The sequence below is a fragment of the Haliotis rubra genome, unplaced genomic scaffold (assembly GCF_003918875.1).
Source record: "Haliotis rubra isolate DU_JTF1 unplaced genomic scaffold, ASM391887v1 Scf193, whole genome shotgun sequence".
Taxonomy (NCBI): Eukaryota; Metazoa; Mollusca; class Gastropoda; order Lepetellida; family Haliotidae; genus Haliotis; species Haliotis rubra.
The window spans coordinates 158023-175429 of NW_025765925.1; the positions used below are offsets into that span (position 1 = coordinate 158023).

At 42.8% G+C, this 17407-nt stretch overlaps 1 protein-coding gene across 1 annotated transcript; it reads right to left on the minus strand.

The window, feature by feature from the left end:
• Nucleotides 1-1484: 1484 nt before the first annotated feature.
• On the minus strand, nucleotides 1485-16161 carry LOC124274685 (sialin-like). The gene is made up of 10 exons (XM_046710050.1): nucleotides 16152-16161; nucleotides 10689-10897; nucleotides 9295-9532; nucleotides 8536-8622; nucleotides 5348-5475; nucleotides 4729-4878; nucleotides 3959-4091; nucleotides 3060-3210; nucleotides 2078-2168; nucleotides 1485-1673 (listed from the first exon to the last, which is right to left on the minus strand). Exons 1-10 carry the CDS (start codon nucleotides 16159-16161, stop codon nucleotides 1485-1487), a joined length of 1386 nt encoding a protein of 461 aa, XP_046566006.1.
• Between the last annotated feature and the right edge of the window lie 1246 nt (nucleotides 16162-17407).

Consider the following 17407-nt stretch of genomic DNA (forward strand, 5'->3'; position numbering starts at 1 on the left):
AGATATGTATTTAAAATAATTGGACAAAGGACACCTTGTATTTTTCCCCATGCTTTTTATTACCAATGCAGACAATTTATTACATTTTTATTATTCGATTTAAAGAAGCACTGCCAAGGGTGTCTAAATATCACGGATTATGTGGTTTAACAGTATTACACGTTCATGTGGTTATTTGAAGCATGTCACCATCAACAGTTGTTCCGATTAAATATAACATATAACATACAAAATGGGCGACATAAAATGTTCAATCATTGGAAAAGAGGTGTCTTGTTTTCCAGATTATCTTGACCATTGTAAGACCTTCGTGGATCCATCATACACGGATAGACTTGAAACTCAGGCAGTATTGGGAAAGATTTCTTTATTGAAACAGTGGACAACAACATAATATCGACAAAACCCTTACCACAATGAGAAAATACCTTCAAGTAGCATTTAATCCAACGGATTCATTACAACATAAATATAGTGTAATAATGTATCAATAATCACAGAAAGTCTGTTAAACCTTGAGTCTATTGTACGGTCCCGACTATATCCTAAGTATTATTAATCTTTATGGAACGGTGATGATAACAGGTGTTATCTCACAAACCGGCACTTGTCATAAACACATGCAAAGACAAGGCAGTTTTAAAGTAATACTGAAAGGTACACCTCCTCTTGTGTATAACACTGCGGTTGTAACAGATGCTCTGAGAAATACTCACATGAGCAAGCACAACTATGACGTGTGTCTTGTGTTGGATTTCATAAATCTAAAAGTGTGAGATCTAAAGACGTTTCTAACATATATAATATTTTCGTGACAACATAGTGTGGATACATGCAATTGTCTGTTTCAATAGCTTGTACGGTGAACTTGAGAAATAACTGTGCAGAACGGTTACTAGCCAGTCATAACGTATTTAAACTATATTACATATTTACACACAGGCGAGACTTAAAGCAGGCAGTGATTCAAGGATAAGAAAAGCCGTTTCGTTTCACACTTCAGATCAACAATTTTGTTAAATTTGTCATTTCCAGTTTCTCCTCTTTTGGCTGTCGAAAAAATTTAGTGAAACAATTTTGTGAAACCCCCCACCCCACCCCCATCATAATGATATTTATGATAATAACATGGCGTTTGAAAAGGCGCTGACGAATCATTTGAAAGCATTCAGCAGAAATTTCAAGAGATATGTGAAATAGATACAAATTAAAACTACAAGACATGTATTAATTCATAAATCATTAAAGTGTATAACTCCGTGACGGTGACGACATGGTAAAGTAATGAAGCACGAACGCCATGTGTGTGCAGTGAACAAGGGATGCCAAGACCAGACCGGTTCTCTGGGTATGCTGCGCTGGCGCTTCACTGACCTTGTGTAACGCCAGCTTTGAAGGAACACTGCAGCATACCCAGAGAACCTTGTTCGTTCTTAAGCAAACCCATTGAACTAGACTGTGACAAGACAAGAGTTGACCAAGGGCTATTGTCCTTGTTTCGAGTCGTCTGCCTCTGTACCGAAGTTGACAACGTGGGCAACGGTGGGTTTCTTCTTTGTTTCTTTGGCCCAGGGCTGGACCGTCACCCTCAGGAAGGCCAGGTACACGACGAGACTGACCGCACAAAGACCCACGATCACCATGAAGCTGTTCCTCCATTCCTCCTGGGTTTTCTGCAATCGTGCAAAATAAAATCTAAATTTATTATGTGTGTGTTTGTTGTTTAACGCCGCACTCAGCAATATTCCAGCTATATGACGGCGGTCTGTAAATAATCGAGTCTGGACTAGAAAATACAGTGATCAACAGCATGAGTATCGATCTACGAAATTGGGATACGATGACATGTCAATCAAGTCAGGGAGCCTGACCAACGGATCCCGTATGTCACCCTTACGACAAACATGTACTAGATCAATTAAATTTCTAACCCGGATCTTCACGGGTCTGTATGTAAATAGCTTTGTAAACCAGACCAGATAACATGCCCCTACTTAAACGTTTCATACATGCATGCTGGGTACCATTCCCAGGATTCCCAACCAAATATAAACATTGTATGACTTAAGCTACCAACATTTGGCGTCATGGCACCCGTGATGATGGGCGCCAGCACTCCCGCCACTCCGCTGAGACTGTTTCCCATACTGGTGATGGTCCCCGCGAATCTACAAACACAAAACACAAATCAATTGTACCATACTCTTCTGCTTTCAACGAGGGGCGGTAGGGTAACCTAGTGGTCAAAGCGTTCGCTCGTCACGCCGAATACCTGCGTACGATTCCTCGTATGGGTATAATGTATGAAGCCCATTTCTGGTTACCCCGCCTTATTATTGCTGGAATACTTCTAAATGAGGAGTAAAACTATACCCACCCAATCACTGTTATTCACCAAATTATCTTGATTTCGTTACGGTTTGTGTTGACCGTCTCAATCAGCAATGTTCTAGCTATACGACGGCAGTCAGTAACAAATCGAATGTAGACCAGATAATCCGATGATTAATCCCTTGATTATCCGCAGACGCGGACTTGGGACAAGTAACCCAGTCTGACAATCCGTGCCATTTTACAACTACGCTAGCTGCCATGGATTTGACGAATTGCGTGGGATCCGCTCATCTTAGGTCCATTACGACCTTGAGTCGGGTCTCACACACCCCAACTCCGTCTCTCGTAAATAGGGGCGGTAGGGTAGCCTAGTGGCTAAAGCGTTCGAATCCCCACATGGGTACTATGGATGAAGCCAGTTTCTGGTGTTCCCTGCCGTGATATTGCTGAAATATTGCTAAAAGCGGCGTAAAACTAAATTAACTCACTCACTATCATGAATAGACACTCACTCACTCACTATCATGCAAAGCCAAGCAGATTTCTCCAAAATATCACCCTCGACTGGAACAGTCAACGAACATGGCTTGTCTCAATTTCAGATCAAGGCCTACCAATTTCAAATACTGTTCATTTATAAATGACGGAAGCATTTTGGTCGGTGGGAAAGGCAACTCTGGGTCGTTTTCAGGCTTGTCAAAATGCATAGTTAAGTGCCCACTTACTTTGGCGCTATTTCAACTTCATTGATTTGATAGGCGGACTCGGCGAAAGCCTGCATGCACATGACTGCAGTGAAGAAGAAGACGGCGAGGGCACGCTGGTCGGCCGACACGAAACCCAGACACACCAGGAACACGGCCGAACCAACATTAGCTGTGAGGAAACAAGCATAATGAAACAGAGGAATTTATTGTTTATATTTCCAGTGAGTGAGTGAGTTTAGTTTTACGCTGCACTCAGCAATATTCCAGCTACATGGCGACTTATATTTCCAGAGTGTCCCTAAGTTGGTTCTTATTTGATATATATATAAAATCATATTTGATAGTGATCAACATTGTGAGAATATTTCTCTCACACACACACACACACACACACACACACACACACACACACACACACACACAAATGATAACGGGCGCAAATAATGAACTTTGCGAGTTCTGGAAGTGCATCAACTTTATGGAAATTTGGATCATTAACAGACATTAGACGTATACACTTCATAATCTTCATTACTGACATTTTTATTTCACTAAGAAATACACGTTCAGTCATGAATGTCAGTGTTTGTTGTTTTCCAATATGTCGCTGACACACCACCTCGCACACAACGCTTTGCGAACATGTATGCAGAAATAAGACATTTGGAACATCTTCGACAATCAAGGGAAGAGTGACACATGTGATAAGGGTGCCTGGGACACCCTGAAGTTGTTTGTTTATTATTTAATGCCGAACTCAGCAAGATTCCAGCTATATGACGGCGGTAATCTGGACCAGACAATCCAGTGACACTAAGAATCAAACTGACAAACATCGACCATGTCAGCGTATCCGCACTAGGTGTCCACTGACTCGAACATGGAAAGGTACAGGCGTCCCTGCAGAATGTACTTACACAGCGTCTGGAAGATGACCCGAGTCCAGTATACAGAGAGGATTTTCCGCTTGACCAGCAAGTCCGCCAGCAAACCAACCAGGACCGTGGCCATTCCCCTCGCGAGGTGTGGGACGGACGACAGCAACCCATTCTGCACAACAAGCCCTTCAACAATAACCACGTTCTACGTCCACCTGGGAGTGCTGGAGTGGTCAATATATGTCTCTATAATACATTGTAGACAGCGCCACACATTGTCCCACTTCTCACCCCACAATACTTTCCTTTAACACACCATATCTTACCATACCCTACACCCATTGGCGGAACCAGAGGGTGTGTGTGTCAACACACACACACACACACACACACACACACACACACACACACACACACACACACACACACACACACACACACACACACACACACACACACACACACACACACACACACACACACACCCCTTTGAAAATAACTTAAGACCACATTGAAGATTTTTTTTGCGTTGGCGGAGCCAGTGGGGGGTTCAGGGGTTCGAACACCCTCCCCCCTTTCAAAATTCCTGGATCCGCCCATGCCTACACCACCACGTGCACATCACTTCTTACTTACTATGTCGTATACATCCTTCCGTAACACTTCTAATCCGAATGTACCATGTACCATGTACCATGTACCATGCACCATGCAAATTTCGTCTTATCGTGGAACCCTCTTTATCAGCACACTCTTAAGTTCTCATACTGTACCAAACCACAATCGGAACCTCCCACGTGACCAGTTACCTCATATATGTTGAGATGCAGGACTTCATGCATGTAGGTGGGGCCACTTGTGGTTAAACTGTAGTCCACCCAATCGGAAACCATGTGGATCACCAGACAACCAATCACCGGCTTGGACGTCAGGATTGCTCGCCAAGGGATTGCAACATTCTGAAACACAAGCCTCGTCAATCACGCATAATGGATAATGGCTTGTGTTCGCGAACACCCGGTGTCATCACGGATGATCAGTGATCCAGGCACGGAAGTGTCACCATTAGTTTGCCTGCCGTGCCCACATGAACCAATTTCAGTGGATATGCTTGTCTTAGACGTATATTTATATTGAAAGAGAAAACTTAATGGTTTAGTTTTCAATATTAACAAAACTTAAGATCGCTTCAAAACATGAAAACTTGTACGTAAATCCTGATAACGGAAGCTGTAAAATATTCAGAAGGGCGACAAGTTCAAAGTAACACTGGCAAGGGAGAGAACTCACAATGACATAGCTCGTACTATTAAAAGTTGTCACATGACCTTAGTTATCGTATATGTAGATTGTTGAACGTTCTGAACATAAGCACAGAGTCAGCGTAGACCAGGATCCGGTTGTAATACGACCTGTCAAAAAACAAACCTCTTCGTATGAGACGTCGATGTTGGCCACGATGTATTCGCGCTCCCGACGGGAGATACGGGGGTCGCTGGCGGGGTTGTTGGCGGTAAACAACTGCCACAGAACGAACCAGATGAGGCCTCCCGCACCTGTACAATCAAATTACATGAACTAAGGATGCCCAGTCTCTATGCATTAGGCTGACGTGTTACCGCTAAGTGAAAGTTGACATATTATTTTGTGTACATTTGTCAGAAATATGACCAGCTAATGTCCATAAGAACGGCCGACATAAGCAGATTGTTATTTTAAAAGCAGACAGGATAGGCAAGCAGAGATGGAGTCGGCAGACAGCGGGAAGAGCGTGTTCAGACCCGCATGGGACAAGCCAGGGACAAGCCAGGGACAAAGAGGGGCGAACACTGTCCAGCCAATCCAGCCATCTCCTGCCCATGGGTCAGCCTCACGTCGCCGCCTTCCCCTGATAGTCTGTTGGACACATAGATGTGCTGCCAGAAAAACACCCTTACATTGTACGCTACTAAGACTCGTGTTGTCAGAAGAGTGTCAAGCGGTGTTTTTAGTCCCACCCATACCCCAGTTGTCAAATGTCCGACGTCATCGTCGACGGCACGAAATCATTTCCAAAGTCGTTAATGAACCCGTGGCGGATTCAAATGTCATCACTGATCAAGTGGTCTATCATATATAGCCAAACAGTTGAAGAAGTTGCGACAAAACGATTCTGCAGTAAATCTGCTGTAGGTACAAAGATCGAGTTGATAGTTTGTGCATTTCAGCGTTCTGTTCACAAGTGTTCACATGAAGAACATCAACAAAGTTTTATAGATAAACTTGCAAGATGATTCTGAATGATCAATAGAATCTCACACTCGACAACTTTATCTACTCGTGTTGATACAAGTGATCTCAAGGGACTACAGGTGATCTCAAGGGACAACAGGTGATCTCAAGGGACAACAGATGATCTCAAGGGACAACAAGTGATCTCAAGGGACAACAGGTGATCTCAAGGTCTCAAGGGACAACAGGTGATCTCAAGGGACAACAGGTGAAGATCTCAAGGGACAACAGGTGATCTCAAGGGACAACAGGTGATCTCAAGGGACAACAGGTGATCTCAAGGGGCAACAAGTGATCTCAAGGGACAACAGGTGATCTCAAGGTCTCAAGGGACAACAGGTGATCTCAAGGGACAACAGGTGAAGATCTCAAGGGACAACAGGTGATCTCAAGGGACAACAGGTGATCTCAAGGGACAACAGGTGATCTCAAGGGGCAACAAGTGATCTCAAGGGACAACAGGTGATCTCAAGGGACAACAGATGATCTCAAGGGACAACAGGTGATCTCAAGGGACAACAGATCATCTCAAGGGACAACAGATCATCTCAAGGGACAACAGGTGATCTCAAGAGACAACAGATCATCTCAAGGGACGACAGGGGACAACAGGTGATCTCAAGGGACAACAGATCATCTCAAGGGACAACAAGTGATCTCAAGGGACAACAGGTGATCTCAAGGGACAACAGGTCATCTCAAGGGACAACAGGTCATCTCAAGGGACAACAGATCATCTCAAGGGACAACAAGTGATCTCAAGGGACAACAGGTGATCTCAAGAGACAACAGGGGACAACAGGTGATCTCAAGGGACAACAGGGGACAACAGGTGATCTCAAGGGACAACAGGGGACAACAGGTGATCTCAAGGGACAACAGGGGACAACAAGTGATCTCAAGGGACAACAGGTGATCTCAAGGGACAACAAGTGATCTCAAGGGACAACAGGTGATCTCAAGGGACAACAGGGGACAACAAGTGATCTCAAGGGACAACAGGTGATCTCAAGGGACAACAAGTGATCTCCAGGGACAACAGGTGATCTCAAGGGACAACAGGGGACAACAGGTGATCTCAAGGGACAACATATCATCTCAAGGGACAACAGGTGATCTCAAGGGACAACAGGGGACAACAGGTGATCTCAAGGGACAACAGATCATCTCAAGGGACAACAGGGGACAACAAGTGATCTCAAGGGACGACAGGGGACAACAGGTGATCTCAAGGGACAACAGATCATCTCAAGGGACAACAGGGGACAACAGGTGATCTCAAGGGACGACAGGGGACAACAGGTGATCTCAAGGGACAACAGATCATCTCAAGGGACAACAAGTGATCTCAAGGGACAACAGGTGATCTCAAGAGACAACAGATCATCTCAAGGGACGACAGGGGACAACAGGTGATCTCAAGGGACAACAGGGGACAACGGGTGATCTCAAGGGACGACAGCTCAAGGGACAACAAGTGATCTCAAGGGACAACAGGTGATCTCAAGAGACAACAGATCATCTCAAGGGACGACAGGGGACAACAGGTGATCTCAAGGGACAACAGGGGACAACAGGTGATCTCAAGGGACGACAGGGGACAACAGGTGATCTCAAGGGACGACAGGGGACAACAGGTGATCTCAAGGGACAACAGGTGATCTCAAGGGACAACAGATGAGATTTCCTGTGAAACATATTTTCGAGAATTCAGAGACAAAGTAGACCTGCACCTATATACATATACCTGATATGTAAAAGCTGAGCTTCCAGCCGTCCGACATTGCGCTGCATAAGATTCCAGTGAGGGAAAAGGCTGCAACTGTCCCAATAAAGCGACCTGTAACAAAGTTGGGTTTGTTAATTCTCCCTTAAATACTGTCCCAAACTATAGTCTTTTTGCAGTGAAAACGTACCGATGAATTTCACTTTAAGCCAAAAAGTAAATCAAATAAAGTGAAATTAAGATTGCGAATCCTCACTTTACCTTGCCACATGAACATTTAAACCTCAGAATTTTATTCAACTTTGGATAAAAGGTGTTTAACAAGCAATCATAGTTTCAAATCGCCATTATTGGTTTGTATTACAAGGGGGTATGCACATTAAATGAAACCCCGAGAACAAGACGGGTTGGTTTCTACGGTAGTCTAAGTTAACGCTCATCACGTACCGCACGTGCATTTGTTTCACTGTTCCAACTATTGCGCTTACCCCCTTGTAATACAAACCAATAACAGCGATTTGAAACTATGATCGTTTGTACTGGCAACGAACAGAGTGAGGTTTGTTAGTGGGCTTGACGTGTAACATTCTGGTATGTGATGAAGCCCAGGACGACTCACCGCTGGCGCTGATGGTGGTCAGCGTGGCCAGTTCATTCCGGGGCGCCCACTTGCCCACATACTCTGGATCCCTGGAAACAAGATCGCCTGGAAGACGCATCGTCATCATCATCATCATCATCATCATCATCATAATCAACTACTACTTCTACAACTGACAACTACCTCGTTTTCGTCTTCCTCGTCATTGTAGTGAAGTATTAGCCGTTAGCTCTTAGTTCGTTAATATTGCTTTAAAATCTATCATTTAGTCGGCTTCCCTACTACTACTCCTACTACTACTACTACTACTACTACTACTGGAACTAATATCACAACTTCTGCTACAACAACAACTACACTTGCCACTACTACTGCTGGAAGAAGAACTATTACTACTACTTTTTGTTCAACTACTTCTATTTCTTCTACAACTGGAAGAAATACTATTACTACTACTTTTTTGGGCAACTACTTCTACTACTACTGCTACTGCTACTACTACTACTACAACTACTACTACTACTACTACTGCTACTACTACTACTTCTACTACTACTGTTACTACTACTACAACTACTACTACTACTATGAACTTGAGCATGACAACGGTATACCTCGATCTGTAGAGGATATGTCATTTAGAAACAAAGAAGCGTCATCATATTCATGTCTTATATCCAAATCGGTTCACGGTAAGTATTTACCGCCATATAGCTGGAATATTGCTGGGTGCGGCGTTCAACAACAAACAAACATTTGAGTACAGGTCCTGATTACCTACCCCGCCTAAGCCAGCGATGAGCCTCAGGGCGTATATGAGGCGGTGCTCCAGCGTCAGGCAGTACGGGATGATGATGGTCGCCACGCCTGCGAGCATCAGGCCGCCGCCCACATAGTACCTGATGACGTCGTGCTTCAAGTACCAGATACCCAGGAACGTGCTCGAGAAGAACCCCGCGAAAAACATGGCGAGAATGAGAGACTGCTCCGTCTTGTTCCAGGGAAGGCCGTCGCTCTGAAATGTAAACATCGTCGATGTCAATATATGACAAGACGTCTGGTGAGTGAGTGAGTAAGTGTGTGTGTTTGCGTGCGTGCGTGTTTGCGTGTGCGTGCATGGATGCGAGTGTGTTTGTGTGTGGCGGCGAGACGTTCAAGGGGAGATTACCCGTCCCTCGATGTTCAGAGTTGCGTCCCTTATCCAATGAATCCTGGTCATTGATGAGTGAGGAGTGACCGAGTGAGTATAGTTTTACGCCGCTTTTAGCAATATTTCAGCAATATCACGGCTCGGGACACCGGAAATGGGCTTCACACATTGTAACCATGTGGGGAATCGAACCCGGGCCTTCGGCGTGACGATCAAACGCTCAAATAACTAGGCTTCTCCACCGCCCTGCCAGTTATGATGTTATCGTTATTGTGATATGTCTGTACCACTAACTTAGACGCCTACGTCCTTTAACACTTGAGATTTCTGTCCATCTGGTAGGTCGTGATGCTGTTCAAAGCGGAGTGTAGGAAAACAGCTTCACTGGTAATATAATCTAAATACAAACATCAAAATGCCTTCTACCTGTTCAGACACGGGTTGGAATTGATCTTCAGCAACCCATACTGGTCGTAACAGGCGACTAACGGATCGGGTTTATAAGAAATATTCGCTAAAAAAAAGTAGATAATGCTATTCCGACAAAGGAGAGTCATGTTTTCTGAGGGATCTCTGTTTGTTTATCAGTGATCTGTCATCTATGTTAACTAGGTCTGGACATTAACGATTCTGGCAAGGGCAATGAAGTGATTTGTATTATCGGCACGATCCGGATCTCGCTGGCATGCAGTCAACAAAGTCGCGTTAAGTCGCCTCGTGTGACCAGCATAAGTTGCTGGAGGCTGTCCTAATACACCGCGTATCACAACGATAACGAGGAATCCGACGACAACAATGAAAATTACCATGCTACGATTTTTAGTAAATATTATTAAGGGGCGATTAACGGGATCGGGTGGTCATCGGTTCCCAATTGCGCTGATTGATGCTCATGCTGTTGATCACTGGATTGTCTGGTCCAGACTCCATTATTTACAGACCGCCGCCATATAGCTGGAATATTGCTGAGTGAACTCACTCACTCACACACAAATAAGCTATTATATTATTATTATATTACCTCTTTATACACAGCCTCCGTTTCATGGGAGACAGTTGAATTGGAAGGAGACGATGTGGTGTTGTGCCAAGGATATGTCAGAACGCCCTCTCCCTTAACCATACAGACGATGGCAATGCCCAGCTGGTCCCGCATGGCAGACACCCAAAACATGGCCCCAAAACCCATGATGGCCAGCGTCCATCTCTGGGGGAACGCAGACCGACAACCTGTACAACAAATAATGGAACTCGAACGAAATTGCTTACAAATATCTTACCACGAAAGAGATTCACAGACCTAGCCATGAAGCTTGAAGGAATGGGTGTAACTTATTAAATACATAATCCATTCACGAACATGTTACGGGAAACACAACACGATTCGCGAAAATACACCAATGTTTCAATCAACGTTTTAGATGTTCTAAAAGCATAATGACATGCAGGTCCAAAGCTGTTTTCAAAGGACATTGTGTGTTTATTATTCAGTGTATTCAGAATAATTTCTGTGAAGTTTGTCAAATAACAAAGCCTGACGCATCTTCCTGCAACAGGTCAATGCCTCTAGCATCTACTGCTGGTTCCAAAGGTGTTTCCACTTCGGTACATGGAGAACAGAAAATTCACGAGGATTGCTTCGATCTTCTCAAAAGCAACCTGATGTCTTAGACTAATTTGACTCTTTCACCAAGAAATTAGTGCGAAGGGTTGCCACAAGTGAAAATGTTTGACGACATTTACGGTAGTAACCAGCCATTCCTACAACTCTGGTAAGATCCTCTTTGTTTGGGAGAAGGGGGAATTATGAAATAGATTCCACCTTTGCTGTAGCTCTACTTGCTCTATGCCATGGCCTGTGAATCATGTGCCTGTGCAAATTCACAAATTTCAGCCTTGGCTTGGCTTCAAAAAAAGTACGGAACTGTTCAGGTGTCCCTCCTATTCCATGCAATGAGTGATGGTAACGTCGATGTAGGCGCCAACTCCCTCGTGATTGCCGGTTATGTCGTTGCTGAGGAGCTGGAAGTTGACTTGAGCGTTTTTGAACCCAAACTTGAAACACTGACATATTGATAAAGTCCAGATGTAGTCCCAAAACACACTTGGCACGCTAGGTCTGCAGAGTTTGGCGTTAAACAAACCAAAAAGAAAACCAAGTGTTTTAAAGACTCCCTTAAATATCAAACAACAACAAATGAATGTCTTCATCATAGTCCCTCTCAGTCCGTAGTATGTCCTTATGAAACTGATTTAGTCTTTCCGAAGCGCCCTGAGATTCAGTGTGATATGCACTAGACTTAACCTGAGTTATGTCTAACTGACGCATAGCCTGCTGGAGTACACCTGACATGAAACGTGAGTCTGTAACTGTTTGAAGCGTCTGCGGCAAAAATCAATTGTAAAGAACTTCACCAAAGCCCCCAGCCGTAATTTTCCTAAAGGAATAGCCGGTGGACATACGTGATGGCAAACATGTACTGGTTCAGGCTAAAGACCAGCACAATCAATGCTGACATTGCAGAGAGGCGCTTCAATAGCGGGACTTGGTTTCAAAGGTGCCGTTGGGAATTTTTGATTAGGTTGGCCAAGCATTTGACATACATGGCACATCATGCCACAAATAAGGCCAAATATAATTGGACACAAGTTACGTTCACGCCAAAATGACCTGCCAAAGGAGTTTCATGTACCAAACTAGTAACATATTGTCGACAGAAAACAATCTGATAAAAAACTCTCCATTCATTATCAACAGGTACATCTGGCGGCTCCATTTCCTTATCAAAACACTATCCCTGAAATAACAGCAAAATGGAACCTTGTCAGCGTCTTCTGGGGAGAGTGTCCTGTTGGCAGGACTTTACGTTCTGGGTCTTCTCCCTGCAAATGAACCACCTGCTCCCTGCCAAGAATTTGAGTATTCTCAATCATTCACGAAAATGATCCATAACGTGCCAGCGAAAAATCATAACTGGAATTATTTTCAGATGAAATGAGTCCACCTCAGCACGAGTAATAAGTTACTTATAACACATGAAGGAAGAATACCTGGAGTTTCTCTTTTAAGATGTTTGTACTTTCCGAAGTGCTCATGACAAACAACCGGATCTGCTAAATCATTCCCAATAAGAATACCTTCGAGAGGGAGAGTTTCTACTACCCCCACCTTAACCAACATAGACACAAGTCAGGTCAGGTTCAAATTCACAAAATGGAGATGAGATGCACACTGGTAAACAACATGAACCCACGTACAAAACCTCAGAGTGAGCTGCTGACTCCTCAGAAAGTGACTAATCATAATCACTATATTAAAATCAGAGTTGGAAGAGCACCAGTATCCCTCAAAACGGTAAAGGGTAAAAATGTCACCTTTAACTGACAGATACCCTTTACCAACAAACAAAAACTCTTCTCTGTTAATGACAGCCTTGGTGACAAAAGCATTGGGGAAAGAATATTTCAAAGCGAGCTTTCTACACACAGAAATGCCCTCTCTTCCGGCAATTCAAATTAGATTCCGACTATATTTTGGAGATGTGTTTATGAATGACTATTAACTGTGACGGTAGCTAAGTATATCCTACCACACGGGTGGAAACAGCACTAAACAAAAGCTTTCACCTGTTCAACCGTCTAAACTTGGGGCCCCTGGTCAAGGACGCAGAGCAAGGGAACTAGTGTGGTTTTACGCCGCCTTTAGCAATATTTCCAGCAATATCACGACGGGAGACGCTAGAAATGGGCTTCACACGTTGTACCCATGTGTGGGAACTCGTACCTAGGTCTTCTACGCGACGAGCAAACACTAGGGTACCCAACGGTATGAGATAACATCCGTGTTGATTCGGGGGATAAGCCATTTCGGCAATGCATACCAACGCTGTTCCATTGGTGTACCTTAGATCTTTGTCTTAATACATGTATAACTTACGCTCTAGCCTTCGGGTGTAATCTAGAATATTAATGGTCCAATAACCACTTCCCATTCACAGATTTCCAGGTACAATCCAACATTCTCTTTCCGTGATTTCAAAAAGCTTCATAGACTCTTGTTCAAGTTGTTTGATCGAGGTTACAGTATTCATGTTTCTTATTTGATCGAGGTTACAATATTCATATTTCTAAGGTAGTATTGTAGACGTGTGGAATGCTTTTCCAAATTTGCAATTCCTATGCAATCTTTAACTTGACTCGTCCGCTCGTCACGCCGAAGGCCCGGGGTTCCAATCCCCACATGGGTACAATGTGTGAAGCCCATTTCTGGTGTCCCCCAGCCGTGATATTGCTGGAATATTGTTAAACGCGGTGTAAAACTAAACTCAAACACTCACTCGCTTAACCTGACTTGTAGTGAGTGTGTGAGTTTAGTTTTACGCCGCACTCAGCAATATTCCAGTTATATGCCGGCGGTATGTAAATAATCGAGTCTGGCCCATACAATCCAGTGATCAACAGCATGAGCATCAATCTGCGCAACTGGGAACCGATGACATGTGTCAACCAAGTCAGCGAGCCTGACCACCCGATCCACCCGTTACCTGACTTGTACCACATGATAAAGTGAGTTTCTTCCCTTTGCATAATTTTGTGACATACGCACCCGATTTGTCAGGAGACTTTCAGCACTTATAACCTTGTATCACCACTGTTGGAAAGGGATTTGTAAACAAGGAATAACCGCGACGTTTGAAGCTTTGGATTTCTAAGCACGTTATTCTGGTATGGTGTGATGTTCATGGTGGCGTTTAATCCCCGTTATACAACGTATATAAGACTGACTGACTGAGTTTGGTTTTACGCCGCTTTTAGCAATATTCCAGCAACATCACGGCGGGGGACACCAGAAATGGGCTTCACACACACTACCCATGTGGGGATTCGAACCCGGGTTTTCGGCGTGACGAGCCAACGCTTTAACCACTAGGCCACCCCACCGCCCCACGTATATAAGAACCATAAACAGAAGCTGTAATACTGACACGGTTTCCGTGATATTTCACTAGTCATAACCATGCATGTACTGGCGTAGTGAGGTCGTGTGACACTTATGTAACTCCCAATCAAAGACATGTAGCATACAGGTATCTGGGGGAGAGACTCACTCCTGAAGCTGGTAATAAGGGGAACACCGTCCACGATGAGTTCACAATTTGTATGAAGACTGAAGGACTTCGCCAGGGAGCGGGGTGTTGGCTCGACACGGGTTTCCCTGGCTACAGCAGTACTGGCGGTTGAGACGACGTGATGTATGTCGGTCATATGCTTAACCAGGTTCTTGTATTTCACAAAAAATCAGAGATGAGAAAAACTCAGAATAGACTGAAAATAAAGTTAAATATACGTAGAAAGTAAATGTTTTAACGATATTTCCACTCACATTTTCGTTGCTCGACAACATCCGGCGCCATATTGGTTCGTCGTCAGCAACTTCTGGAAACTATGTGTCTGTAGATGCTGCTCACGTCCACTCAGCAGTAGGGAGCGAGTGTTTCATTCAAATTGTGTCCACGTATATGTGGGTTGTTATGAATGCATGCTCAGAATGAAATATGATTTAGGACACCATTTTCAGAAAATGCACCTCGAAACAATCAATAAACAAATGTCTAGACGTCAACCTAACTTTAGGGAGTGCATATTTTGCACCTGCAGGTGTCTGTCACCGGTCAGACAGCAATTGAACCCGTGTCCAGACTGAGTTGACCAAAACAATCAGGATAAAAGAAAGATAGTTATATAGGTAACTTTTTTAATAGGCGATCACCGTGATATTGATAATAGGTTCCTGAGGTCACGGAGAAACATGAGGGTACATGTAAACACTTTTACACTGAAACGAATAACAACAAAAATATTGCTAAAATATGCAGTCCCTAAAGTTAAGTTGACAGACTATTTAGCTTTATATATTCAGGCCTACCCAATAAATGCATCATGTAAAATGTACTTTAAATGCCTACATTGCAACGAAATCAACATGTCAAATGTCCGAAATGCGGAGGGACAGAGAAAAAGCTTTCAGCGTAATGAACAATGGGCAAACACATCTAAATCCGTTCAAGTTCAATAAAACGCCACATAACTAGTGTGATTAAACACACCTGCTTCAAGACAAGCAACAACTCTCCGGTGTACAGAAAATATCGCTCATACTGTTAATGTAGCAGCAGTACACATCTGTGTAAAACATAACAACTGATATTTGTGTCTCCTTTGTGTTTAATATAACTCGACTAAAGCAAGACAGTATGTGTTACCAGCATCATTCATTGCAAGTTACCGACATCCAGAGTTTGAGTTACCGACATTCTCGCGCGATTTTAAAAATGCTTATTCTTCAACACATAGGCATTAATAAGCAAATTCAGAGCATTGAATGCATTTCCACCATCAAAGTTTATCAGTGTGCTAAATAATGTTGATCGTATGCACGTGGAAGGCTGCTAATTCGAGGGGAATAATCGCCAAGCGATCTTACCTGCCGCCATGTTGGGATACTGGTAACGTGCGTTACCAGCGGCATCTTAGATCCAGTGTGTATAGGCCTATTTGACAGACAGATAGACAGAGAGACAGACATTTTATTCAGTAAAAAGGCCACTGGCCCAAAATACATTCATAAATATATATTTTGCATGAGTTTTAAACACAAACAACAGAATTTAATTTTTTTTCTAACATTATATAAAAATAGACATTTATATTTGATGAAGACATTAGATTAACAAATTTGCGTTGTGATAGAGGATGTCTGAAGAGACATATTTTAAGTATAGCATAAATGATTTTTAATCTTGATAGTTTGTGGTTGCCAAGGCGAAATAATTGTTGTACCGAAGGTCGAATTAAGTATTTATTTGGGATGCTTTCCTTTCGAATGTTCTTTAATGGATATATGTATATAAGGGGAGGTAACTATTGCCTATCATCTCAGTTGTGTTGAAATCATTCTTATCCTGGATGCTCAGCCTAATTTCGAAAATTGAACGTTGTTGAAGTCAGGTATCGCAACCGTTGTCTTACTATAACTGCTTTGTGTTGCTGATTTGAATTTGTACTGTCACCGGAATACCTTGGTAGTGATTTGTATTACTTTGTAAACTCCAAACATATTTAACTTTAAAATACAATTATTAATTGTATCATATTCCTTTGTTGGTATCACAATATATTCTTTTACGGACTGAATTCAAGTTTAGTTTCAACACATTACTACATCTGTTGATATTGCCGATTATACACAGAATAGAATAGAATTGTCAGAGACGTTTAATGTTATGTATTGCTAATTTTACATAGCATGGTATATGTCGGAGTCATTTCATCACTGATTACGTTTATTGTTAGAGATTGTTGATTATACATACGTAGCATATGTTAGAGTCATTTCATGATTGATTACGTTTATTGTTATGTATTGTTGATTATACATAAACATCATTGTTAGAGTCATTTCATCACTGATTACGTTTATTGTTATTGATTGTTCATAATACATACATAGCATATGTTAGAGTTATTTCATCACTGATTACGCTTATTTTTATATATTGTTGATTATACATAAATATCATTGTTAGAGTCATTTCATCACTGATAACGTTTATTGTTATAGATTGTTGATTAAACATACATAGCATATGTTAGAGTTATTTCATCACTGATTACGTTTATTGTTATATATTGTTGATTATACATACATAGCATATGTTAGAGTCATTTCATCACTGATTA

What these genes read in the sequence shown, in the direction of transcription:
- LOC124274685 (XM_046710050.1), bottom strand. An exon ending in GACCACCATCAGCGCCAGCG is followed by an intron (nt 5,476 to 8,535) that starts GTGAGTCGTCCT and finishes TTGATTGTACAG; the next exon opens with GTGCGGGAGGCCTCATCTGG. An exon ending in CGGGTGCCATGACGCCAAAT is followed by an intron (nt 1,674 to 2,077) that starts GTTGGTAGCTTA and finishes GCACGATTGCAG; the next exon opens with AAAACCCAGGAGGAATGGAG.